The 26,692-nt window shown below is 44.9% G+C and overlaps 2 protein-coding genes across 3 annotated transcripts in view; both read right to left on the reverse strand.

Moving 5' to 3' along the window:
• Positions 1 to 12,482, reverse strand: part of LOC143961840 (uncharacterized) — an 86,192-nt gene extending 73,710 nt beyond the window's left edge. For both annotated transcript variants that reach the window (XM_077471175.1, XM_077471174.1), the window contains exons 1-2: positions 12,315 to 12,482; positions 1,791 to 1,852 (exon numbers count right to left, since the gene is read on the reverse strand). In XM_077471175.1, the coding sequence (XP_077327301.1) occupies positions 1,791 to 1,848 (58 nt within the window). In that variant the 5' untranslated portion in view covers positions 1,849 to 1,852; positions 12,315 to 12,482. The remainder of the gene's footprint in view (positions 1 to 1,790; positions 1,853 to 12,314) is intronic.
• Positions 12,483 to 22,267: 9,785 nt separating this feature from the next.
• The window catches only part of LOC143961841 (uncharacterized), a 66,267-nt gene continuing 61,842 nt past the window's right edge, over positions 22,268 to 26,692 (reverse strand). Inside the window, exon 6 of the mRNA XM_077471176.1 lies at positions 22,268 to 23,187. Within this exon, the coding sequence (XP_077327302.1) occupies positions 22,586 to 23,187 (602 nt within the window). The 3' untranslated portion in view covers positions 22,268 to 22,585. The remainder of the gene's footprint in view (positions 23,188 to 26,692) is intronic.

The raw sequence follows: 26,692 nt of genomic DNA on the forward strand, positions 1-26,692 counted from the left end.
TTTTCCAAAAAGCTTAAAAATAGTTTTTTTGACTGGAGCTACACTTTAAAAATGTACCAGTTGAAAATTACAAACAGATTCTACTTAACACAACAAACCTACACAGTCCCTGTCTTGTTTGCACCGCCTGTATACTGCTGTTCTGAGTATATAGGGCCTGGGGGCCACACGTATTTCCTTTTTTTAATATGGGTACGGGGATTCCCCTTAATATGCGTACAAGACCCAAAGGGGCTGGTAATGGGCAGGGAGGGCTACCCATGCCATTTTTCTCAATGATTTTCAACCATATTGCAGGAACCAGATATAACATTAAAACCGCAAGCAGCTTTAAATGACGTTATATCCGTTAAATGTCATTTTGTGCAGGGACTGTTCTAAACACCGGAAACACGTGGCACTTCACAGGCATACTACAGACACCCCCCAGGCACCATATTTAAAGGAATATTTCACTTTTTTTTTTTCATTTTAATCGTCATTAAAATCAGTGCTCCCGCCAAAACGGCCGTTTTTAAAAGTTTTTTTTGCAGTGACCCATGTCCCCTGGGGCAGGAGCCAGGTCCCCAAACCCTTTTTAGGACAGTATCTTGCATATTAGCCGTTAAAATTAACACTTTTAATTTCAAACGTTCGAGTCCCATAGACTTCAATGGGGTTCTAACGTTCGTACGAATTTGGGGTCCGTTTGAAAGTTCTGGTGCGAACCGAACCGGGGGGTGTTCGGCTCATCCCTACTTACAGTAATGCAATGAAATATATGGCGTTAAACTTGCATTAATGTAATGAAATATACGACGTTAAACTTGCAAAAGAATTCAGGTCATGACTCAGACCTCACCCAGCCCCCCACTCTCCAATGGAACCCAGATGAGTGGACAGCACTTTGAACACTATGTTCAAATACAAATCTGGTGATCAAGGTTGCGGACAAAGGGGGGGACATTGTTTTGATGAATCGTACTGGGTATCTTAAAATGTGCCAACGTATACTAGGCAATATGCAATGGTATACCCCAATCCCTGGAGTTATTATGGAAAAAGACAAAAGGAGATTATTTGACATCTTGAACTGTGCCTTGGCGAGGAAGCTCATTGACAAGTAGACAATGGAGTATCTTAAAGTTGATTTTCCTAAGGTACCAGTTTTCTATGTGTTACCAAAGATCCACAAATCATTGGACGATCCTTCTTGATGTCCAATTATCTTGGGGGTGAGTTCACTCACCAAGAAAATTAGTGAGTATGTCGATAGAATCTTACAGTCCTTTGTGGGGAATCATTTCTCATATGTCAAGGACACGTCTCACCTGCTTACACTATTACATAATTTGACTTTACCAGAGGGTACCCTTTTAGTTACATTGGACATTGAGGCCCTTTATTCCTCCATACCCCACGAAAAAGGTTTACAAACCATTAAGAAAATCTTGGACAGCAGATCACTGGACAAAAGAGCTCACAACAAGTCTATTGCCGAATTAATGGAGTTTTTGTTACAGAACAATAAATTCCTTTTTGACGGCAAGTCCTACCGTCAGGCCCAAGGCATGGCCTTGGGCACTAAATGACCTCACCCAGCTCTCCAATGGAACACAGAGATCTAAGGGTCATAATTCAGTAGCTAGAGCTGGGTGGGTGTGGAGCGGGAGCGAAGCTCTTCCTTGTGGAACCTCTTTAAATAAAGGAGAAATGGAAAAGCAGAGGAGAGTTTGAATAGCAGAGAAGATGGAATATTACAAGCTACTTATTTCCACTAGCAGTAAGTGTATGTAGGTTCTACCACCTACCTTCCTGTGCAAGAGACACGGGGACCACCAACAGCAACACCAGCACACTCAGCTCCATCTCCCTGAGAACATACAAACACAAAAGAGAAATAATTCATCTCTGCTCAACATTTGTTGGTAGAAACAGACAAAAGTTTTAAGGCCAAATGTATCTGGACCCTGTCTTCAATTAGTGGTCACATACATCACAACTAGAGAGGAGCTAAATGTTCAGTCCAAACATAAGTCTGAAAACATCTTGTTCCATCGCTTCTCTCATGCTGAATGACAGGTCTGGCTGATGACAGCTGATATATTATACCAAGGGGTGTGGCTTCCAGGGTGACAACGTTGACCATATATGGGCATGAGAATATTTTATCAATGATGTCACGGGATCCCAGTTACATCATTGACCATATATGGTCATGCCCAAATATAGTCAATGACATTCTTGAGGAGATGCAGACCCTTTGATTATAACCCCTGTCATCCTCTGGACCCGTCATTCGTGTCCCTCCACCTTATTTACTCTGAATGACAGGTCTGGCTGATGAAAGGGATATATACAAAGCGACTGGGTCTCTTGGTTTATGTTATTGACCATATATGGGCATAACTATATTTGCTCACTGCCATCTCAGGATACCAGTAACATCAGTGACCATATATTAAAATGTCCAAATTAGGTCAATGATGTCATCATGGTAACCCAGCCCCTTATGTTTACAACCCATGTCATCCTCCAGACCCATCATTCAGCACAAGGGATGTGACAAACAAGATGTGTGTCGGCGGACAGCATTTTTTTTTTCTTTCTGCAGTTCAGTGGGTGTTGGACTTTATGATTGATGTGGATCTATCTATTAATTAAATGACTTGCCAAAGTCAATGTCTTTTATATACTCTTTACATTTTGCTTGTGAAAGAGTAGAAGTACAATGTACTCCTAACTTATTCACATGGGGGGAGCAGTATCTGGGGGCCTCGTCAGGACCTGGGTCACCTGGTGGTGGCACTGTGGTTCCCAGAGCTGAAGGGTTTCAGTGGCCACCAGTGGCTGTTTCCCAGCAGCCAGCATCAGATGGAGTCTAACTATTGCGTTCTTCTGACTGCTGGGAGAACTGTGCCCTTCAGCTCTGGGAACCGTAGTGCCACCAACAGGTGATCCAGGTATTGACAATAACATGACAGCGAAGAAAAACTTGACAGCGAAGCAAAACGAAGAAAAATCAACAACTTAACTATAATACACTATATATAATGGGGGGGAGGGGAGCTCCCATAAATAGGACATGAGCAGGACTGGGACTGGGAACAAGGGGAGCAGAGATGGGGAGATGGGGTAACAGGATACATAATAAGGCATGGATCAAGATAATCAGCAAGCAGTTATAAGGCTAACACTATAATTACATAGTTACATAGTATGTGAGGTTGAAAAAAGACACAAGTCCATCAAGTCCAACATATGTGTGTGATTATATATCAGTATTACATTGTATATCAATGTATGTTGTGGTCATTCAGGTGATTATCGAATAGTTTTTTTAAACTGTTGATGCTCCCTGCTGAGACCACCACCTGTGGAAGGAAATTCCACATCCTTGCCGCTCTTACAGTAAAGAACCCTCTATGTAGTTTAAGGTTAAACCCTTTTTTCTTTTAATTTTAATGAGTGGCCACGTGTCTTGTTAAACTCCCTTCTGCAAAAAAGTTGTATCCCTATTGTGGGGTCACCAGTACGGTATTTGTTTATTGTGGGGTCACCAGCACGGTATTTATATAATGAAATCATATCCCCTCTCAAGCGTCTCTTCTCCACAGAGAATAAGTTCAATGCTCGCAACCTTTCCTCATAACATAATATCCTCCAGACCCTTTATTAGCTTAGTTACCCTTCTTTGTACTCGATCCATTTCCAGTACATCCTTCCTGAGGACCGGGGCCCATAACTGGACAGCATACTCCAGGTGAGGCCGGACCGGAGTCTTGTAGAGCGGAAGAATTATTGCTTTATCTCTGGAGTTGATTCCCTTTTTAATGCCAATATTCTGTTTGCTTTGTTAGCAGCAGCTTGGCATTGCTGAGCCCATCATCTACTAGGACCCCCAGGTCCTTTTCTATCCTGGATACCCCCAGAGTAGGGATGAGCCGAACACCCCCCTGTTCGGTTCGCACCAGAACCTGCGAACAGACCTAAACTTCGTGTGAACTTTAGAACCCTATTAAAGTCTATGGGAATCGAACGTTCACAATCTAAAGTGCTAATTTTAAAGGCTAATATGCAAGTTACTGTCCTAAAAAGTGTTTGGGGACCCGGGTCCTGCCCCAGGGGACATGTATCAATGCTAAAAAAAACGTTTTAAAAACTGCCTTTTTTCAGGAGCAGTGATTTTAATAATGATTAAAGTGACACAATAAAAGTGTAATATTCCTTTAAATTTCGTAGCTGGGGGGTATCTATAGTATGCCTGTGAAGGGGCGCATGTTTCCCGTGCTTAGAACTGTCCCTGCACAAAGTGTCATTTGTGCAGGAAAAAAAGTATTTTAAAATCACTTGCGGCTAAATTGTCGGCTCCCCGTAATACAGAGAACACTCAATGAGTGTTCTCTGTATTAGCCGACAATTCATTCATTCATTAAAAAAAATAAAAAATAAAAAAAAAGCGCGGAGGTTCCCCTAAATTTAATTACCAGGCCCTTCAGGTCTGGTATGGATATTAAGGGGAACCCCGTGTCAAATTAAAAAAAAAAATTTGATGTGGTGGCCCCCCTAAATATCCATACCAGACCCTTCAGGTCTGGTATGGATATTAATGGGAACCCCGCATCAAAATAAAAATAAAAATTGACGTGGGGGTCCCCCTAAAAATCCATACCAGACCCTTTATCCGAGCACGCAATCTGACAGGCCGCAGGAAAAGAGGGGGGGACGAGAGAGCACCTCCCCCTGAACCATACCAGGCCACATGCCCTCAACATTGGGAGGATGCTTTGGGTGACCCCTCAAAGCACCTTGTCCCCATGTTGATGTGGAGAAGGGCCTCATCCCCACAACCCTGAGCGGTGCTTGTGGGGGTCTGCGGGCGGGGGGCTTATCAGAATCTGGAAGCCCCCTTTAACAAGGGGACCCCCAGATCCCGGCCACCCCCCTGTTTGAAATAGTAAGGGGGTACAAACGTACCCCTACCATTTCACAAAGAAAGTGTAAAAATGGTTAAATAAGACAACACACACTTTTGAAAAATTCCTTTATTCAAAATAAAAAAAAGATTCCAGCGGTGTTAATCCACTCTTGCTATCCAGCGACGGATCTCCGGGGTCCAGCGATGGATGATCATATCCAGCGACGGGGGATCTCTCAGTCCAGCGCGGTCCATACATCCGTCTTCTGTCTCCACTGCAGAGACACTGCAGGGATCCCAGCGCTGACATTTCTTATATTAGGAGGGAGGGGCCACCCGTCACCTGACCCCGCCCCCTCTGACGCTGGTGAGGAAAGCTATGGGGTTCCCCAGTGACGTATGGGTGACCCCGCCCCCCTCTGTTGTAACGCAGGTTTCCGTTACATCAGAGGGGGTCCCCCCTCTTTTCCTGCGGCCTGCCAGGTTGCGTGCTCGGATAAAGGGTCTGGTATGAATATTTAGGGGGACCCCCACATCAATTTTTTTTTTCATTTGATGCGGGGTTCCCCTTAATATCCATACCAGACCTGAAGGGCCTGGTAATTGAATTTAGGGGAATCCCCACGCTTTTTTATTTTTATTTTTATGAATGAATGAATGAATTCTTGGCTAATACAGAGAACACTCATTGAGTGTTCTCTGTATTACGGGAGCCGACATTATAGCCACAAGTGATTTTAAAATACTTTTTTTCCTGCACAAATGACACTTTGTGCAGGGACAGTTCTAAGCACGGGAAACATGCGCCCCTTCACAGGCATACTATAGACACCCCCCCAGGTACGACATTTAAAGGAATATTACACTTTTATTGTTTCACTTTAATCATTATTAAAATCACGTCTCCTGAAAAAACTTCCGGTTTTAAAACTTTTTTTTGCATTGATCCATGTCCCCTGGGGCAGGACCCAGGTCCCCAAACACTTTTTAGGACAGTAACTTTCATATTAGCCTTTAAAATTAGCACTTTAGATTTCTCCCATAGACTTGTATAGGGTGTTCCGGCTTTTCGAATTTGCCACGAACACCTCAAATTGTTCACTGTTCGCTGAATAGGCGAACAGGCAATGTTCGAGTCGAACATGAGTTTGACTCGAACTCGAAGCTCATCCCTACCCCAGAGGTCCCCCCCCCCCCCCCAGTGTATAGATTGCATTCATATTTTTGCCACCCAAATGCATTATTTAACATTTTTCTACATTGAACCTCGTTTGCCATGTAGTTGTCCACCCCATTCTTTTGTTCAGATCTTCTGGAAAGGTTTCCACATCCTGCAGAGAAATTATTGCCCTGCTTAGCTTAGTATCGTCAGCAGATACAGAGATTGAACTGCTTACCCCATCCCCATCCTCCAGGTCATTTATGAACAAAATAAATAGGATTGATCCCAGCACAGAACCCTGGGGGACCCCACTACCCACCCCTGATCATTCAGTGTACTCCCCATTTATCACCACCCTCTGAACTCGCCCTTGTAGCCAGTTTTCAATCCATGTACTCACCCTATGGTCCATGCCAACGGACCTTACTTTGTACAGTAAACGTTTATGGGGAACTGTGTCAAATGCATTTGCAAAATCCAGATACACCACGTTTACGGGCCTTCCTTTATCCAGATACACCACGTCTACGGGCCTTCCTTTATCTAGCACTGTTGAAAAGTCAAGGAAGGGATTATATACTGTACCTTCCCAGCAGCCAGCATCAAGTGGAGCCTACTTACTGGGATCTGCTGGGAGACACCTACTGGTGGTCACCGGAACTGTGCCTGGAACTGGAACTGTGCCTTTCAGCTCTGGTAACCATAGTGCCACCAGCAGGTGATCCAGGTCCTGACAGCCCCTCTTTTGAATGAATGAATGAATGAAATACTTGTATAGCGCACAATGCGAACTGAATCGCCTCTAGGCGCTGTGGCGAGCTTTGATCATCTGCTAAAAGAGGAAGGTCTTGACTTTTTTCTAAAAGCCAGGTGATTTTCTTCCAGGCGGATCTGGAAGGGGGCTTCCAGATTCTAATAAGCTCTCTCCCCACAGACCCCACAACCACCAGGCCAGTGTTGTGGGAAAGAGGCCCTTGTCTTTAACAATATGGGCACAAGGTGAAAACAGTGAGGTCCCCTTTGGCAAGGCACCCTCACCCCCTCTTTCTTAACCTACCATGCTCTGATAAGGGTCTGGTGTGGACCTCATGTTTTTATTTTTATTTTTATGTTTGCATGAGGTTCTCCGATAAAATACATACCAGGGAGGAACAAAAAGGAGTGATCACCTTTAGTGACATTGTCCAGCAATGTAGATTCATGTCAATCACAATGCCTGACAACCGCCCACACACCATAAGAAAAAAACAAAAACACCCATTAACACTTTTTCAGCAGAACAACGCTTGTGAGGACATGGAAAACGAATGTGGCACCTAATATATCTGAAGTGATGAGGCGTGTGGACTTGATATACTGTATACATAAAAATATATATATATAGCATACTAAATGGGTCAACACAAGAAATTTCAAAAGCATTGGGACTTGTGGTTAACCTATTTGAAAGATGAGACTTAGAGGCCAAACCCGGTCCATCAGTGACACCAATCAGTGTCCATTAGTGATGCCAGTCAGTGCCGCCTATCAGTGTCCATCAGTTTGGCATATTAGTGCCTCCTCATCAGTGCCACCTAATCAGTGCCCTTCAGTGGGACCTCATCAGCGCACATCAGTGAAGGAGAAAAATTACTTATTTACAAAATTTTTAGCAAAAAAAAACAGTGGTGATTAAAAACAACCAAAAGCAAGCTCTATTTGTGTAAAAAAAATATATAAAAATGTCATATGGGTACAGTGTTGCATGACTGTGTAATTGTCATTCAAAGTGTGACAGCGCTGACAGCAGAAAATTGACCTGGGCAGGAAGGGGGTGAAAGTGCCCGGTAGGCAAGTGGTTAACATCAGTGTGTTTGAGGTAGGATTAAAAAAAGCTCATAATGCGCACCATTGTTTCTGGGCCGTACTACAGAACATACTGTACAACAACTAACATCCCTCCACATATGTGGTATCACTGCAATAGTCAAGAGCAGGATCATTTATTTTTGGATTGTTCTTTGGTGGTAAGTTATGGTAATATCAAGAAATGTAAAGATTACATTTTTTTCCAGTATTTGGATCTCCCCCTCACCCCACCTTAACTTACCCGACCCTGATGGAGACCCAACAGGGTAGGGTTAGCATTGTTTACCTGTCATTCGGGTTTTGGTGGGCGGCGGGTTTGCAGGTTGGCATTCATCAAGATTGATGTTGGATCTACTTCAGGGGACATTTATAAATTTTTTCATAAAGGACTTGCCAAAAACTGGCTGTGGGTTTTTTTTTTTTTTTGCCCATTTTTTTGTCAAATGAGTAGGGGTACTATGTACCCAATGTAGAAGAAAACGAATTGCAGGGCGATGAGGTCAGTATCAAATAAAAAAAACAACACTTTATTAAAATAAGCACCACACTTACATTGAAGTTAACATGAAACACCATGGATGGGGAACACCTGAGACCAAGCAGCTGCGATCAGTGTGAGGCTGTAGGCATCTCAAACTAGCCAACTCAAAGTATGGATATTAACGGTGGCGTTCAAGGCTGCACATAAGAATGAGAGCTGTCAAAATGCCTGGTGGATGTCGGGAGAGGGGGTGTGCATGACGCGTTTCAGGGGACTTTGCTCTCTTCTTTAAATTTACTATGTACCCAATACTCATTAACATGGGATCTGGGGGCCCCCCTGTTAAAGAGGGCTTCCAAATTCCAATAATTCAACCCCCTCCCACCCTTACAACTACCAGGCCAGGGTTATGGGAGAGACCCTGGTTCTCATCATCATGGTGGCAAGATGCTTTGGGGGGGAGCCCCCCTTCCCCAAAGCCCCCCCATGTTGAGGACATATGGCCTGGTATGGTTCAGGAGGGGGGCACTAGCTTGTTCCCCCTTTCCTGGCATAACTGGATTTTGGGGGGCCCTATTTTATTCTTTTAAAAATTTTGTGGTCAGTTCACCTCAAAATCCAAACCAGAACTGACAGGCCTGGTATGGATTTGGGGGGGCACTCTGTTTTATGCTTTCTTCATTTTTTAATGCTGCACTTCTTCTTCTTTTATTCTTCTGTCAGCAGTGAATCTCTCTGACAGCAGATGAGTCATGGTTGGTAAGAATTTGGCAGCCACCCGCTCCTTAACAACCAGCTATTCCAAGTGACATTAAACAAATGCCGAAGATACGAAACTAATTATGAAAAAGAATCGGTTCAATTAACAAAATAATCCAAAATTACATTCTTCAATTAAAAAATGCATCTGAAACTAACAAAAATTTACGGCATGCACATGTCTATAAAGCATTCATATTCATATTTCATAACAGACGTACTCATAGTGACTGGAATCACAGAGCACTATGGGAGTCTATTTCCAGTATAAATTCTGTCTTCATACAACTTTGTCCCGGGTGTCTCACATTTTTTTAAATTTAAATCTAATTAAAGAAATGTGTCTGTCTTGGGAGGAAGCTGTGGGAAAACTTTTATAGATGGACCCCTATGGGTTTTCTAGAGACAGAGAAGAAGGTGCTTGCCTTCAGACTGTCTCTCTTTAATTGAATGTCAGGGAAATGGCCACAGGAGAACTGGCAATAGTGCCAGTACTGGTAATGGACGCTTATGCCGCATTGCCATGCACACTAGTGCCAGACGTGCGAACGAGCGTACGCAGGTCCACAATTGTTGTAAAGAGAGTCCCGGAGCAGAAGGAGAGAAAAGAATTAGCGCAGGGACGGCATGACAGGTGTGGACAGCACAGTCATGCTATTGGGAAAGAAAAATGTGTCCCCTTTAAGAAAAGGGCAGTGGCTGGAGCAGGGGAGGCACTTGGGTTAGGAAGCTAGGAGGAAGGAAGGGGAGTGACATCAGCAGTGAGTGGCGGTGGAGAAGATTCCCACCCACCCTCCCGAGTATGGTTCATTATAGTAGGGGCGGTAAGGAAAGCCTGTGGCAGTGGTTGGGTCTTTGGAGGAGGAGAATATGGATGTTATATGCATATATAACATGGTTGGTACCCATCTGTGGTATGGGGTTAACATGGTTGGTACCCATTTGTGGTATGGGATTAACATGGTGGTACCCATCTGTGGATGGGGTTATCAGGTACCTTCCAGTTAATGGGGTGGTTAACCTGGAAGGGGTAAAAGGTAGGTCACTGCAAGTGACCAGTGACGTGTGTTACCCTCGAATACCCCAAGAGGACATAAATTGGGTTAAGATTTATTTAAAATGTTATTTGTTTAAGTTTAAAGTAATTGTTAATAAAAGGCCGTCAAGGCCATTTACTCCAAAAATCTTGTCATGTCATTTGTGAGGGGGTTTGGATATTATGTTTAACGGGTGGCTTAACCGACTGTGGGTTAGGTCCTTCACATGTCATGTGTGAACTCGCATGCACGACTGTGCTAATTGGCAAACACACGTATGAGCAATGTGACAGGTGCTGTCACTTACTGGCCTATATAAGACTGCTGCTCATCACCTCACATCACATTGCTGGATTTTCGTCAGCCTTCCTGTGTTCCTGAGCCTCTGTGCATATTTTACTTGGATTTCCTGTTGTGACTCGGGTTGCTCCTCACCTGTCTGATCTGCTCTACTGGTTTGACCCCCTGGCTTGCTAAATTTACCGACTTTGCTGCTATCTCCAGTGTCTGATCCTGGCTTGCATAACAGAATTTACTACTGCTTCCTGTTCCTGGCCTGCCTATCTGTATTTGACCTTGGCTTGACCCTGTCCCTGCTACCTGCCTCTTCCTCCTGTTGTATCAACAGTGTTTGACTTCTGGCTTGGCTTCCACTACCGTCTCCTGCACACACCCTTACCAAGTGTTACTGAGGATTCCTAGAGACTTTGGCCCAGCTGTGTATCCTGCATTATCTGGTATATTTCAGGTGACCACAAGTGCTACTCTCCTGTACCCATCTGGCAACCTGTGCTTCTTTGCGCACTACACCTTCTGTACCATTTTCAGGGGTGTATTGCACTTAGCCACAAGGGAAGCCCTTTCTGCACTTCGGCCTTTGACCAGGTACGTGATATTGAACCTCTATTACTGTCTGACAAAAGTCAGGGAGGGAGGGGTTGGGATCTATTATTCAATTGGTGGTTTCATATGTTTGCCTTCTCATACTGCATCTAGCATCGGAATCTTGCTTGGTTTCCTCATGTAATTCCAATATATATCAGCATGGCAACCATCCTCTGGAGCAGTGGTCATCAAGCCTGTCCTCAGGACCCACTAACAGGCCAGGTTTTATGTATTACCTTGGTGAGATGCAGACTAGAATACTGAAATCACTGAGCAGCAAATGATATCACCTGTGATGTATTTCAGTTATCTTGCAAACCTGGCCTGTTAGTGGGCCCTGAGGACAGGCTTGATGACCACTGCTCTGGAGGACAGGGACTGGTGAGACTGGATATATCTATTCTCTACAATAAAGGCTAAGTTTTTAATTTAAATCCGATTAAAGCAATGTGTGAGTCTTGGGAGAACGCTGTGCGAAAAACCTTTATAGATGGATCCCTATGGGTTTTCTACAGACAGAGAGGAAGGTGCTTGCCTTCAGACTGTCTCTCTTTAATTGAATCTCTATTACTGTCTGAACAGGGAAGTCAGGGAAGGGGAGGGAGGGGTTGGGGTCTATTATTCAATTGGTGGTTTCTTATGTTTGCCTTTTCATGCTGCATCCAGCATCGGAATCTTGCTTAGTTTCCTCCTACAACTCTAATATGTACCGGACTGGTAACCACCCTCTGGAGTACAGGGACTAATGAGACTGGATCTATCTATTCTCTACAATAAAGGCTACATTTACATTTTCCATAAACTGGTCCATGCAGACAAGGGGCCCCGGTGGTTTAAAAAGCACTGTGTCATTTGTATATACATTGTGTAATGCAAATTTCATACCTGTAGGTCTTTTCCACCAACAGAGAAGCCCACATGAAATGCTCCCAATGTTTACGATCCTATGTCCTTGTCCAGGACAAAGCAAACATTGAGCACCCCCATCCCCTTAACATCACTTGCCTGATATAAAAGCCATCTTTGCACAGTGCTCTCTCTCCTCTCCTATCCCAGCAGTGTCTGAGCTCAGTGGTGACCTTCCTTCTAAGGGTGTTGTGTTCCTGACTGTCCTGACCTGACTTCTGGCTTTAATGTTGTTGGTCACTGATCAGAATCAAGAATTATTCAAATTTTTCTCATCTTCATCCATACTCCAGGGACAACCAAACTTATTCAGCTTAGTTCCCTGGCTTTGTTTGTTACCTGCGATCTCTGTGTACGGTGTGGTTGGTCTGGTTGAAGCCTTCTCCCTTTGTCCTGCCTCAGTCCTCAGAAGTTCCTCCTGGTAATGGTGAGATGAGAGGGTGGAAGGGTGTTATAAAGTTCCGTCCTCAATAATAACTCCTCCTCCGACCTCCAGCAGCGGGATTAGCATTTCTCAAAAACTGAAGAGCCTCATTGTTCACCACAAAAAGAGAAATTAAAATGTACACAATGTGTCTTGTAATCATAGTGACATATAATCTACTTTTATCTCTGGTCCCTCAATTATACAGCTCAGATATCTAATAATAAACACCCAAAAGAACTAGGGACTGACAGTGAAGGTCATAAAATATTAAAATAATCCACTTACATATTTACTCTGTGCGTACCGAATTTACTTTCCTGACAAGGCTTTCACAACGTGTCATGTATTTTCTTATACTGTTCCAAACACCTTAACTAAATGTAATTCTCCTATTGGTCCTGATTTCAGGGACCCCATAACTGAACAGATTTTAATACAGAAGTAGTACTGACAGATCAATAAATAGCAGCTGGCAAAAACAATTAGATAAATTGTGTGCCAAAATCAAAATCTACATTGCCGCCCTAAAAACTTGTGAATATTGTGAATCAAACATATACCGTAAGCTCCAATATGTTGAAAATAGGAATATTAGTCCCAAACAAGTGAATAATGTGATGAAAAGGATCCTATTGACTGGATGCTCTCAACACCAAAGTGGGCCACCACCACCACCACCACCACCACTTGAGTTTGTGTATCATTATACCATCGCCTCCAGTTATCCACATATGATCACCAAAACATCACATCCAATAACGCAAGGTCTTCAGCCATGACATACAAAGGGAATCTGGAAGGCCAACATAGTATACAAATTTTTATTGAACAAATGCTAGCTATTCACATTGATAAAAAAATAAAAAATAAAGTGCTTATCAGTATACACAGTCCCAGGATTCGATCTAGTCACCTCCTGGTTACAGCATGCATTGTGACGTCAAAAGCTCTTCCCTACGTGTTTTCATCATCATACTATGTTGGCCTTCCTGAATCTCTTTGTATATCACGGCTGAAGAGCTTGCGTTATTCAGGTGTGGTGTTTTGGTGATCATATGTAGAGGCCTGAAGGCGACACATGTTCCCCTACAGATGGTATGATACAAAAGCTTGTGTGACTTTTTTCATATAAAGAGTCCATTCGCTCCGGTAAGAGTCTTATACAGCGCCCTGAAAAAGTATTCATACCCCTTGAAATTTACCACATTTTGCCATGTTACAACCGGAAACGTAATTGTATTTTATTGGGATTTTATGTGATAGACCAACACAAAGTGGCACATAATTGTGAAGTGGAAGGAAAATGATATACGATACAAATAAATATGTGAAAAGTGTGGGGGGCATTTGTATGGTGCCCCCTGGAGTCAATACTTTGTAGAACCACCTTTTTCTACAAGTCTTTTGGGGATGTCTCTACCAGCTTTGCCAGGGCCATCTTTAATATTGATTGGACCCTGGGCAAACATTTTCTTGGGCCCCCCTTCCACACAATTTCGCTCTCCACATGCTTTGAGACACACAATAAATAGCAGCTAGGCTCAAAATCAGTTTACTGATTCAGATCAGGCAGTGATTGCGATTGGTTGCCAGAGGTTACAGTGTATCATTACAGCTCACTGACTGGCTGCTAGAGAGTACAGCACACATTATGGGTCACTGCTACGTTCTAGAGATTACAGCACATGACTTCTGCTTGTTTATTGGTTGCTAGAGATTACTGTACATCAATACTGCTCACTGATTGGTTGCGAGAGGTTACTGAACACCTATACCACTCACTAATTGGTTGTTAGAGGTTACTGTACATTATTACTGTTCACTGATTGGTTGCAAGAGGTTAGTGCACAGCATTACTGCTCACTGATTGGTTTCTAAAGGTTGCAGCACATCATCTCCTCACTGCCTGCCTCCGTATTCACAAGCACCAAAATTCAGGGTGCTATGGCACCGTGTTATTTAGAAAGGGGGTTCCACCTCCAATTTGCTTACTTTTGCAGAACAGGCTGATGTTAAGCTTAATGACCGCAGTTGTGGGCAGGACTTTCAAGCATGCCCCTTTACCTCCCCAGTGGGCGGCATTCAGCAGAAGTAATGGTGGATGTGACCTCAGAGGGACATTATATACATATGAATGCCGCCTCTATTTACATATCAATGCTGCAGCCCATGACTATTTACATATTACTGCCTCCACTATTTACATATCAATGCAGGTTATTTACATGTAAACACAGGGTCTGTAGGTGAGTCATCTGTACATGGCAATAGGGCAGAGCTGGGCAGCAGCAGCAGAAGTTTACACTGAGATATCGTGACACAGCATGGGACTAAAACTTCAAGGGATAAGGGAATTTAAACTGGGATAGTTGGCAAGTATGAGGCAGCTGCTTTGGGCCCCACTACAATGATGGGGCTCAAGGCAGCTGCCCCTTTTGCCCTGCATTAAAAACGGTCCTGAGCTTTGCACATCTAGAGAGGGACATTTCTGCCCATTCTTCTTTGCAAAATATCTCAAGTTCTGTCAAATTGGATGGAGAGCATCTGTGAACAGCAATTTTCAAGTCTTGCCGCAGATTCTCAATTGGATTTAGGTCAGGACTGTGACTGGGCCATTCTAACACATGGATATGCAAAAACCATTCCATTGTAGCTCTGGCTGTATGTTTCAGGTTGTTGTCCTGCTGGAAGGTGAACCTCCGCTTCAGTCTCAAGTTTTTTGCAGACTCTAACAGGTTTTCTTCTAAGATTGTCCTGTGTTTGGCTCCATCCATCTTCCCATCAACTCTGACCAGCTTCCCTGTCCCTTCTGAAGAAAAGCATCCCCACCACATGATGCTGCCACCACCATGTTTTACGGTGGAGATAGTGTGTCCAGTCATCGGGAACAGTGATCTCTGCCATGTCCCAGGCAGCCCACTCCCCCTACAGTTAGAACACACCCAGGGAACACAGTTAACCCCTTGATCGCCCCCTAGTGTTAACCCCTTCCCTGCCAGTGTCATTTTACATTAATCCGTGAATTTTTATACACTGATCAATGTAATAATGTCACTGGTCCCCAAAAAGCGCCATTTGGGGTCAGATTTGTTTGCCGCAATGTTGCAGTCCTGCTAAAAATTGCAGATCGCCGCCATTACCAGTAAAAACAATAACAAAAAATAAAAGTCCCTAAATCTATCCCCATAGTTTCTAGATGCGATAACTTTTGTGCAAACCAATCAATATACCCCTATTGCGATTTTTTTTTACCAAAAATATGTAGAAGAATGTATATCAGCCTAAACTGATGAATGAATTTGTTTGTTTATATATTTTTTGGGATATGTATTATAGCACAAAGTTAAAAAAAAATATATATTTTTTTAATTTTCACTCTTTATTTGTCTATAGTGCAAAAAATAAAAACACAGAGGTGATTAAAGACCACCAACAGAAAGCTCTATTTGTGGGAGAAAAAAGACGTAAATTTTGTTTGGGTACAGTGTCACACGCCCACGCATTTGCCCGTTAAAGCGACGCAGTGCCATATCGCAAAAAATGGCCTGGTCATTAAGGGACAAATCCTTTCCGGGGCTGAAGTGGTTATGAGGTAGCCAATGTGAGAGGTAGTACTTTGCTTTAGTCATAAATGACATGGTGTGGAATTTGTCCAATAGGGAGCATAGGGTGGCTAGATTCAAGGAGGGATTATATGTGAAGATGAGCATGTAGTCTGCAAACAGTGCCGTTGGAAGTTCCTCTATGCCTATATGGATACCATGTAGGGGGGCATGAAGTCAGCAGAAATCTTGAAAGGGGTTCTAGAGCAAGGTTAAAAAGCATAGGGGATAATGGAAAGCCCTGCCTGGTGCCTTTATCTAGGGGTATGGGGGTCTGACATACCTGTTGAGGTGATAATGCGTGCCAATGGGCCAGCACACATAGGAAAGTAGAAATGTCACTATGCGGCCGGTAAAGTCTTGCTTTGTCAGGACTAGGAAGAGGCAATGAAAGTTAACATTGACAAAGCCTGCCTGTGTGGGGTGGATTAGTGAGGGGAGGATAGGTGTTAGCCTTGATGTTATGATTTTGGAGAGAATTTTGGCATCTATATTTAACAGCGAGATCAGATGGTATGAGCCTGGCAGGGTGGGGACTTTCCTTTCTTGACGAGAAGTTTGATATACGCCTGGGATCCCATGGGCATGTATTTATTCCCCTCCCAGATTGCATTGTACAAGGCTGTGAGGCTATGTATAAGTGTCTCACTGGTCGCCTTATAGAACCCTAATTGTGTCCAGTATTTTGTCTGTGGAGATCGATGCATTCAGATCGTCAAGTTGTGACATTGAGTGATTGGGAAGTGTTAAGTCTTCCAGAAAATGATTGGGGGGTTTAATATGATAAGCTTCCAGGATATGCGCAATCTCCATAATCTCCATTGGGGATTGGGTGAGTTGACCGGCTTTGTCTCTGAGAGCCAAGATATGGGTTGGGTTACACTCACTGGCCACTTTATTAGATCCACTTTTCTAGTACTGGTTGGACCCCCTTTTGCCTTAGTTCTTGGTGGCATAGATACAACAAGGTGTTGGAAACGTTCCTCAGAGATTTTGGTCCATAGTGATGTGATAACATTACGCAGTTGCTGCAGATTTGTCGGCTGCACATCCATGATGCCAATCTCCCTTCCACCACACCCTAAAAGTGTTCTTTTGGATGAGATGTAATGAGTGTGGAGGCCATTGGAGTACAGTGACCTCATTGTCCAGTGGTGAGATGATTGGAGCTTTGTGACATGGTGCATTATCCTGCTGGAAGGAGCCATCAGAAGATGGAGACACTGTAGTCATAAAGGGATGGACATGGTTAGCAATAATACTCAGGTAGGCCGTGGTGTTTAAACCATGCTCAATTGGTACTAAGGGGCCCAAAGTGTGCCAAGAAAATATCTTCCACACCATTACACCACCACCACCAGCCTGAACTGTTAATAGGCAGGATGGGTCCATATTTTCATGTTGTTAAGGCCACATTCTGACCATACCATTTGAATGTCACAGCTGAAATCCAGACCAATGTTGGTGATCCTGTGCCAATTGTAGCCTCAGTTCCCTGATCTTAGCTGACAGGAGTGGCACCCAATGTGGTCTTCTGCTGCTGTAGCCAATCAAACTACGGAGCCTGGATCCGCCAAGTGCCTGGACTGACACCCCGCCCTGCCTCATAACGAGCCAATGAGAGCCTGAGACGGCCATTCCACCTTCTCTACAGCCCAGCCCTCCAATGAGCGAGGAGGAAGAAGAGCAGAAAGCTGTGACTGACCGTCTACAGCTCTCTACACACGGAGCTGTGAAAACTGAGTGATCAGCGATGTTTGATTGCTCAGTTCTCAGTGCAGAGGCGCGGGGGACAGATGGAGCATCGGACCAATGTTGCATCCACCTAGATAAGTATGATGGAGAAAAAAAAGCCTCTACTTCTCTTTTAAATACTCAGACCAGCCTGTCTGTCACCAACAACCACGCCACGTGCAAAGTCACTTAAATCCTCTTTGTTCCCAATTTTGATGATGCCATTTGATTAGCACTATGTGTCACCAAGCAATTGAAGAGGTATACCTGATAACGTGGCCGGTGAGTGTATGTGGGTGTTTAAGTCTAGTTTGCCTATGTAGTTGAACTTCCAATTATGATTGTTATATCTTTTCTTGTTGTTCTGCCCAAAGGTCACATTGATGTTAGGCTACATGCCAGGCTTTCTCTGTGCTCCAGCGAGTCAGAGCTGGCCAAGATACATTGTAACTTGCCAAAACTGGCCTGTTTGTAATGGTGTAGTGAGGCTTTTTTAAAGGAGGTTGCGTATGCAATTATCTTGCCCCAGGGGAAAGATTTGTCTGCTTTCTAAAATATTATTGGGTTACTTGTGTGCTCCTGATTATGTGTTTCATAGTCCGTCCAGGTTGCGCAGAGGTGGTGTAAAAAGTCTTCATTGTGGGCCAAATATGTGGGGAACCTCCATAATTTGGGGGTTGTGTGCACCTGCAGTGCATCTAGTGTTAAAGATACAGGAGAGTGGTCTGAAAAAACCTGCTCATTTATATAGGATTGCCGGATGGTAAGGAGTAGTGAGGAGGAGAAGCAGAAAAGGTAGTCTAGTCTAGCCAATGAGTCGTGTGAAGGGGAATAGAAGGTATATACATTGTCTGTAGGATGGCTAATGCCGTGCACACGCGACCGGACCTTTCGACGGACTGAATTCCGTCTGACTTTTCTACGGACTTTCGACGGACTTCCGCCGATTTGGACTTGTCTACACACAATTACACCAAAGCCCGACAGATTTGACCGCGATGACGTACGACCGGACTAGAATAAGGAAGTTCATAGCCAGTAGCCAATAGCTTCTTTAGCATCAGTTTTCATCCGTCGGACTAGCATACAGACGAATGGATTTTCTACCGGACTCGGGTCCGTCAGAAAGATTTGAAACATGTTCTAAATCCGTCTGATTTTTGACAGAAAGGGTCTGCTGAAGGTCCGATGAAGCCTACACACAGTCAAATTGTCAGACGGATTAGTTCCGTCGGACCAGTTGATTCGTTCCGTCGGACCAGTTCGGTCGCAAAGTCCGGTCGTGTGTACGCGGCATAAGGTGCCAAGAATCTATCATATTCAGTGCTGACATAATGGATGATGGTGGGGATTCTCAAGGGAAAGGGAATTTATCCGTGTCTGCAGATTGTGCTTGCAGGATCTACGATCTTCATCCCATTGCATTACAGTGTTAAAATCCCCCCCTCCCCCCATCCCACTATATTAGCGGTGTTGGGTGTTTTAGAAGCCATTTGGTCATGTCCTGAAAATAGGTCACGTTAGGGGAGTTGGGTGCATATACATACTTGTAAACAGAGTCTGCTGAAACCTTCCCACTGCAGATGTTAGCAGCACATATTGTCATACTCTGGAAACCAAGCGAGGATACGAGTACCCCTTCCAACCTTCGTCCCATATCCCCATACACCAAACCTTCCCACACTGATTAAACCAGACCAACTAGGTTTTACTAAAAGTAGGCAAGCCCCCGACACCACCAGATGAATAATAAACTTCATACACCACGCAGAATCTGGTTGAAAGCCTTCTCTTCTTCTCTCTATTGACATGGAGAAGGCGTTCAACAGGGTACACTGGGGTACATGTCAGTGGTCCTGTCTAAATTTGGCTTTCAGGGCTTGATCCAATCAGAAATGTTGTCACTTTACTCCAAGCCCTCTGCCCAGGTTTACACCTCCAGCCTCCTATCTAAGACATTTAGGATCTCCAATGGCTTGGCTGGGGGTATGATACTTGGAGATACACATTCAGATGGAGACGCCCTAGTGGAGGACGGTGGAATAGAATTTGGGGAATGTTAAAGGCTATCTATATAATTTGGATAATGGTTATACACAGATTCAAGGTGAGAGTTCTGTGAGCTCATTTTCTACTCGATACACATCACATATGGGATTGAAGTTTATGATATGATATATTGGAGAAGTGGCTAACCTATATCTACATATGGACTTCTACCATTTATGTTTTTCAACCATTGAGTTTTTTTAGGTCTTTTTCCACAGTTTTCGACCATTTTGTGGACTTTATGATTTATTGTCACATTTATTGTCAGCCTTGCTAAAACACCATTGTGCAAGATCACCATTTATCTTTATTTTTGCTATAGAATGCATTAAGTTAAAAAACATTCTGCCTTTACAACCACTTTAAGGTAAGAAACCTGGGTGCAACTCCTCCCCCAGCCCCCCCTATACTTATCTGAGCCCCATCTTGATCCAGCGATGTGGATGAAAGCAGTGGTTCTCTGGGGCCTCTCTCTCCTCATTGGTTCACACAGCAGCGGGAGTCATTGGCTCTGACTGCTGGGAATCCCAGCAAGGGAGCCAATGAGGAGAGTGCAGGGACAGGGCTGAGCCCCGCTCTGTGTGAGAATGGACAATGTCCATTCACAGGAGTGGGGCTCGGGAGTGAGTATGCTTGAGTGCCCCCATAGAAAGAGGCTTGCTTTGGGGACACTATTCACCCCCATGTTGATGAGGACAAGGGCCTCTTCCCGACAACCTTGGCCATTGGTTGTCAGGGTCTGCGGGGGGCCCCTGGATCCCGGCCCCCCACCCTATGTGAATAAGTATGGGGGTACATCATACCCCCTACACATTCACCTGGGGAAAAAAAGTGTCAATAAAAAAACACACTGGACAGGTTTTTAAAGTAATTTATTAGGCAGCTCCGGGGGTCTTCTTCCGACTTTGGAGGTCTTCTTCCGACTCTTTCGCGCTCTCCGCTTCTTCTCCACACTCTCCGGCCTCTTCTTTCACTCTCCGGTTCTTCTGCCGGCTCCTCCGCTATCTTCTTCCAGCTCTTTTACTAGTGGTGGCCCGGTCTTCTGCGTCCTTCTTCCCTCTTCTCTTCTTCCAATGTTGACACGACACTCTCTCCCTCTATAATACCGGGTGCGAGGTGCACGACCACTTATATAGGCATGGGGCCGCCCCTTATGACGTCAAGTCCCGGGGCATGCTGGGACTGTGACGTCATAAGGGCCCGGGTCACCGTTTGACCACGCCCCATGCCTATATAAGTGGTCGCTCATCTCATACACAGTATTACAGTGGGAGAGAGTGCGAAGGAGTCGGAAGAAGACCCTAAAGTCGGAAGAAGACCCCCGGAGATGCCTAATAAATAACTTTAAAAACCTGTCTAGTGTGTTTTTTTATTAACACTTTTTTCCCCAGGTGAATGGGTAGGGGTACCCCATACTCATTCACATAGAGTGGGGGCCCCCTTATTAAAGTCGGCTTCCAGATTCTGATAAACCTCCCTGCCCGAAGACCCTGACAACCAACGGCCAGGGTTGTCAGGAAGAGGCCCTTTTCCTCATCAGCATGGGGACAAGGTGCTTTGGGGTGGGGGGGCCGCAGGGCGCCCCCCTTCCCCAAAGCACCCACCCCTCCATGTTGAGGGCATACGGCCTGGTACCGTTTAGGAGGGGGGCGCTCTCTCGTCCCCACCCCCTTTCCTGATCGGCCGGGCTGCGTGCTCGGATAAGGGTCTGGTATGGATTTTGGGGGGACCCCATGCCGTTTTTTCGGTGTAGGGGATTCCCCTTAAAATCCATACCAGACCTAAGGGCCTGGTGTGCTCTTGGAGGGGAACCCATTTCGTTTTTTTATTTAAAATTTGGTGTGGAGTTCTCCCTCAAGATTCATACCAAATACAGTGGCTGGTATGGGCGGTGATCCCAGTCGGATCCCCGCACCAGTGTGAACTCGGCCTCAATGTTAGCAATGCTTTTCGCTCGTTGAGAAAGGAAGAAAACTAATTTTTCCTTTCCCGTTGTGAGCCAGCTCGGTGCTGGCTCCCGCAACTGGGGGCTTGCAGGGTGTCAATCTCGCCGATAAAAGCAGCAAGATTAACACAATATCGTGGTAACCTACTGTAGATAGTAACCCCTTGTTTAGGACAAGGGGGCTACACTTCTATGGATTTCAATGGGGTTTGGATTTGACATCCAAATTTTGATTGAAGTACCCCAAACCAAAATCAGGTAAGTTTTGGCTCATTACTAATTATAACTATGATGAATATTATCAGTTGGTGCCAGATATTTACAGTGCCGTGATGGTTCTTGGACTTACCAGATCACAGTTGCCACACTTATTGCCCCCCTGTGCAAGGCTGGGAATGTTTGAGGCATCTTCTCTTTGGTTCTAACCCTTATTATCTCCTACAAATACTTGAAGATGAAGGAAGAGTGAAAGGTGATTAAAACTGACCAATTAAATTTCAGATTTTATAGCAAAGAAAAGAATGCAGCTTGTACATTGTCAGTTTATATATTTTATTTTAGATGGTTTATGTTAATATCCATTGCATTAAGTTTATAAGGTTATAAAACAAGCAGAACTATTATGTTACCATTGAAGAAAAAACAAACGAATAATTATTTGGAATCCTGTTTACAATTTCCATGTGTTTTACACTATGAAAACATTGATTGCTTGATTACTTGATTTTCACTTATCATTGTCAACCCTCATGATTGACGGGGATGACAAATAAATCATCATTATCACTATAATTCAGAACCAGCAGTTGGAGCGTCTTAAAAAGCAAAGTGTATACAATGATCTCATTGCCTTTCACTGAGATCTGGGCTGGACAAGAACTTCCCCTTTGATCTCTATGTATAGAGATATCCAATTAATGACATTTCCATTGTGTCTGCCAGAGATGACTTTCTTGATGTCTTCTGGAGTCAGGACATAATCCCACATGTGGACGTCACTTATTTCACCAACCAGTGACTGCTTATCATCAAACTTTCCACCGAAAGAGTCTTGTTCCTGTCCCAGAACAATGCTGGTCTCAGCTGCGATAGAAGACCCTTTCATGGAGACTCTTCTGGGGTAGAGTTTCCCATTGACCCAAAGTTGGACCACTCCAGTGTTGGAGTCCCAGGTCACACAGATGTGTCTCCATTCCAAAGACTCAGAGTCTGCCTTAAAGCTAGTGAGTTCCTGGTTGATATATATGGAACAAGTGCTTGGAGGCTGTAAGTAGATCACAAAGGCATTGTCCTTCTCGGGAGTAGCAAGAGAGAAGGGAGTATAGGGGCGGGAAAGTTCGGTATAAGAACGTAGACAGACGCTGACTTCCTGCAATGGCCTTGTAATTGTTGGTCTTAGAATGACATGATCTGTGTCGGTTTCTTTGGGGAAGACGAAGACTTTATCCTCCAAGTCTAGATGAATAAAACAGACAAAACCCATTAATGATATAGATCAAAGCTTTACATTCTGAACAACAGGTTAATAAATCATTTATAGATGCTATGATTTAAAAATATTTATATATATGTACTGTATTTGTGACGGGAGTCACTAGTGGGTGGGGGGCTTGGGGAACCCAGCTTACCTTGGAGAACACTGGAAGCTCCATGCCCAGCTCCCCCGGCCCCTCATATGTGTAAGTTACCCTGTGTCTATTAGGGGCACAGGGTGACTGAGAAGCCCAGTCAGGTCTGCTTAACCTGACTCACCGTACGACCACACCGGACTTACCATTTCCTTTAATGTTGTTGTCCTGGATTCTGTGTGTGTGGTTTGTGTTGAAAGAATGAAGGGGCTCTTTCACTTGAGGCATTGATATTTCTTAACAATATCCCTCCAGAAATATATCAAGATAAATAACTTCACCTTTCCAACTGTTGATATGTTTTATGAGCTTGTTCTCATGGACTGTTGTGGACCTTTTACTAGATCGTTTGAGGTGTGGCTGTATCCCATTGTTCTATTGTTTCTGTCTGCCTTGGGAGCAACCTATTATGTGATGTTATGTGTTTCTAGCATGTAGATTGGGGGTAGGGTGGAGAGGGGAGGGGGATTCCTCCAACAGCCTCCCTGCTGAAAGAACAGTCTACTGATGAGAAGTTGAATACACCTGTGTGTCTCTTATTACTAAATGTAGTTTACTCCACCCTGTGTCATTATGCAAAGCCGGTGGATTGTCCTCTGAGTTTATATCTCTGTACCTTTGTTTGAATAAAGAGTCTGATGTTTTGGTAGCCAGTCCTGGGGGTGAACGATTACTGGTAGTCCTGCTTAACCAATAGGACAGGGGGCTGCTATAAGTGAAGAACACAGAAGCCAGCTATAGTGTCTGACCACCTATGTTAAGTGTGACATGCATTTATTAATATATCAGTAAAAATGGTATACATACATTTAAGTACATTTTATTAGTATGTTCACTTTTGAAGGTTGCCAAATAACATTAACCACCTGCCTACTGGGTCAAGTTTTTTCATTTTTTGCATACATTTTTTGCATAAATTTTGAAATCAGCAATTTTGTTCCCGACCAGCTCACACAAATATACTGCAGCAGAATGGCTCCCCTGGGCGAAATCCCATATGGGTACATCCTTCTCTTTAGCGGCCACCAGAGGGCACGCATGCTGCATGGCGGGGGACCCAATGTGCGTGGCCGGCAGGCACAATCGCTGCTGGCTATGCGCAATCGCGTGCACGTGCGCCAGCATGGGGATTTGTGTGTGTAAACACACAAATCCCTGTGCTGTCAAGGAAGAGGAGCCATATCGTTTGTTCCCACTAAGTAGGAAAAATTATATGTCTCCTCTCCTAGCCAGTCCTATCCCCATACAGTTAGAACACACAATTAACCCCTTGATCGCCCCCTAGTGTTAACCTCTACCCTGCTAGTGACATTTACACAGTAATCAGTGCCCAGCAAGAAGAACCGAAGAGGAGGACAAGACCCCCGAAGAGGGGGACAAGACCCCCGAAGTCGGAAAAAGACCCCCGGGAGGCGGCAAAGAAGAAAGCCGGGCTCCTCCGCTAGTAAAAGAGCTAGCAGAAGATAGCGGAGGAGTCCGCCGAGAAGACCCCCGAAGACGGAAGAAGACCCCCGGAGCTGTGCAATAAACTATTTGAACCCTTGTGTGTTGTGTTTTTTTTTTACATTTTTATTACAGGTGAATGGGTAGGGGTACATTGTACCCCATACTCATTCACATAGGGTGGGGGGCCGGGATCCGGGGGGCCCTCTTATTAAAGGGGGCTCCCGGATTCCAATAAGCCCCCCGCCTGCAGACCCCGACAACCAACGGCCAGGGTTGTCGGGAAGAGGCCCTTGTCCTCATCAACATGGGGAAAAAGTGCTTTGGGTGGGGGGGCTGCACGGCCCCCCTTCCCCAAAGCATCCCCTCATGTTGAGGGCACGCGGCCTGGTACGGCTCGGGGGGAGGGGTGCTCGCTCGTACCCACCCCCTTTCCTGACCGGCCGGGTAGCGTGCTCGGAGAAGGGTCTGATATGGACCTGGGCGTTCTTTCGGCGTAGGGCTTCCCCTTTAAGTCCAAACCAGGTGACAGGGCCAACGATGCTTCCTTCGCTGGTCCCGGCTACCTGGAGCCGCGCTCAAAATGAGCGGACTTTTCTCAGGGCGGAAAAAATCCGTTCATTTCAAAAGTACGGTGGACTAGCACACACATGGCCGTATTGTCCGCCGAAATGCGAGTCCGGCAGACATATTTGAGTGCAAAACTACTTTCTAAGTCTACTGGACTTTTGGGTAAAAAAAGTCCGCCGGAGGAGCGCATGCGCGGGGTCTCCTAAGATGGCCGCCGGCATCTAGAGCTCCGCTCCACCGCCGTCCTGTTCTATCCACCGGAGCCTTCCGAGCGCCCCCACGCCATACCGGACAGCAGATCCTGGTGGGGGAACACTCAGGGAACCCGCGGATGGCGTCCCCGAGCGCCAGAAAGGACTTGTCAGGCCGTATGAAGGCCGAAACCGGCCCTGTCAGTTACGCCAAGATGGCGGCGGCTACACGAGGCCTCCCAGTCACAGCTCCTCAGGAGGATTCCATAGCGGACCAGGACCAGGATCGGATGCCTTTTCAAGGTACAGACTGTGCCCCTCTACCTTCAGTTCACTCTCCCTCTTCCACTGAGTCATTGCTAGGGGGATTGAGTGCAGGATATCCCACTACACCTATGAGGGATCCCCATACAGGCATGCTGCTGGCAGTCAGTGAGGCACAGGAAGATTTCCCTCCCCCCACAGACTTTCCTTCCATGATGACAGCTTTCTCACATATGCTTTCCAAAAGACTTGCTATTCAGGCTAATCAGATCACTACCTCCATACATGCAGATCTGCAGCAAATAGGTCTGAGACTGGACACTGTAGAACGGAAAACTGACCAGGCTGTATTACGGATCAATCAAAATTCGGCTAGATTGGAGGAGGTTCAGGACCAACTAGAGACTGCGTTTGCAAAAATCGATGACCTCGAAAACAGGTCAAGAAGATACAATTTTAGGGTACGGGGGATACCAGAATCTGAAAAAGAGGTTCACAAGGTGGTGAGATCTCTCATTAAGAATTTGATCCCTGACATCCCGGATCGCCATCTAGAATTGGATAGAGCACATAGGGCTCTCCAGGCCCCCCGCTCTGACGGTTTACCCAGGGACATTATAGTCAAGCCGCACTATTACTCGGTGAAGGAGGAGGTCATGCGAAAATCCAGATATGCAGAAAATCTCTCGTTCCAGGGTCACAAGATCCAGCTATTCGCTGACCTCTCCCCATACACTATACAGAGGAGAAGGTCGTTTAAACCTTTGCTACAAGTTTTGTTGGACAAAGAAATCGCATACAGATGGTCGTTCCCTTTGAGGCTGAACTTTTCTTACAAGAACAAAAGCTTTGGATTCTCCTCGT

The sequence above is a fragment of the Lithobates pipiens genome, unplaced genomic scaffold, assembly GCF_037356315.1.
Source record: "Lithobates pipiens isolate NorthernLeopardFrog02 unplaced genomic scaffold, aLitPip1_a1.2 Scaffold_8, whole genome shotgun sequence".
Taxonomy (NCBI): Eukaryota; Metazoa; Chordata; class Amphibia; order Anura; family Ranidae; genus Lithobates; species Lithobates pipiens.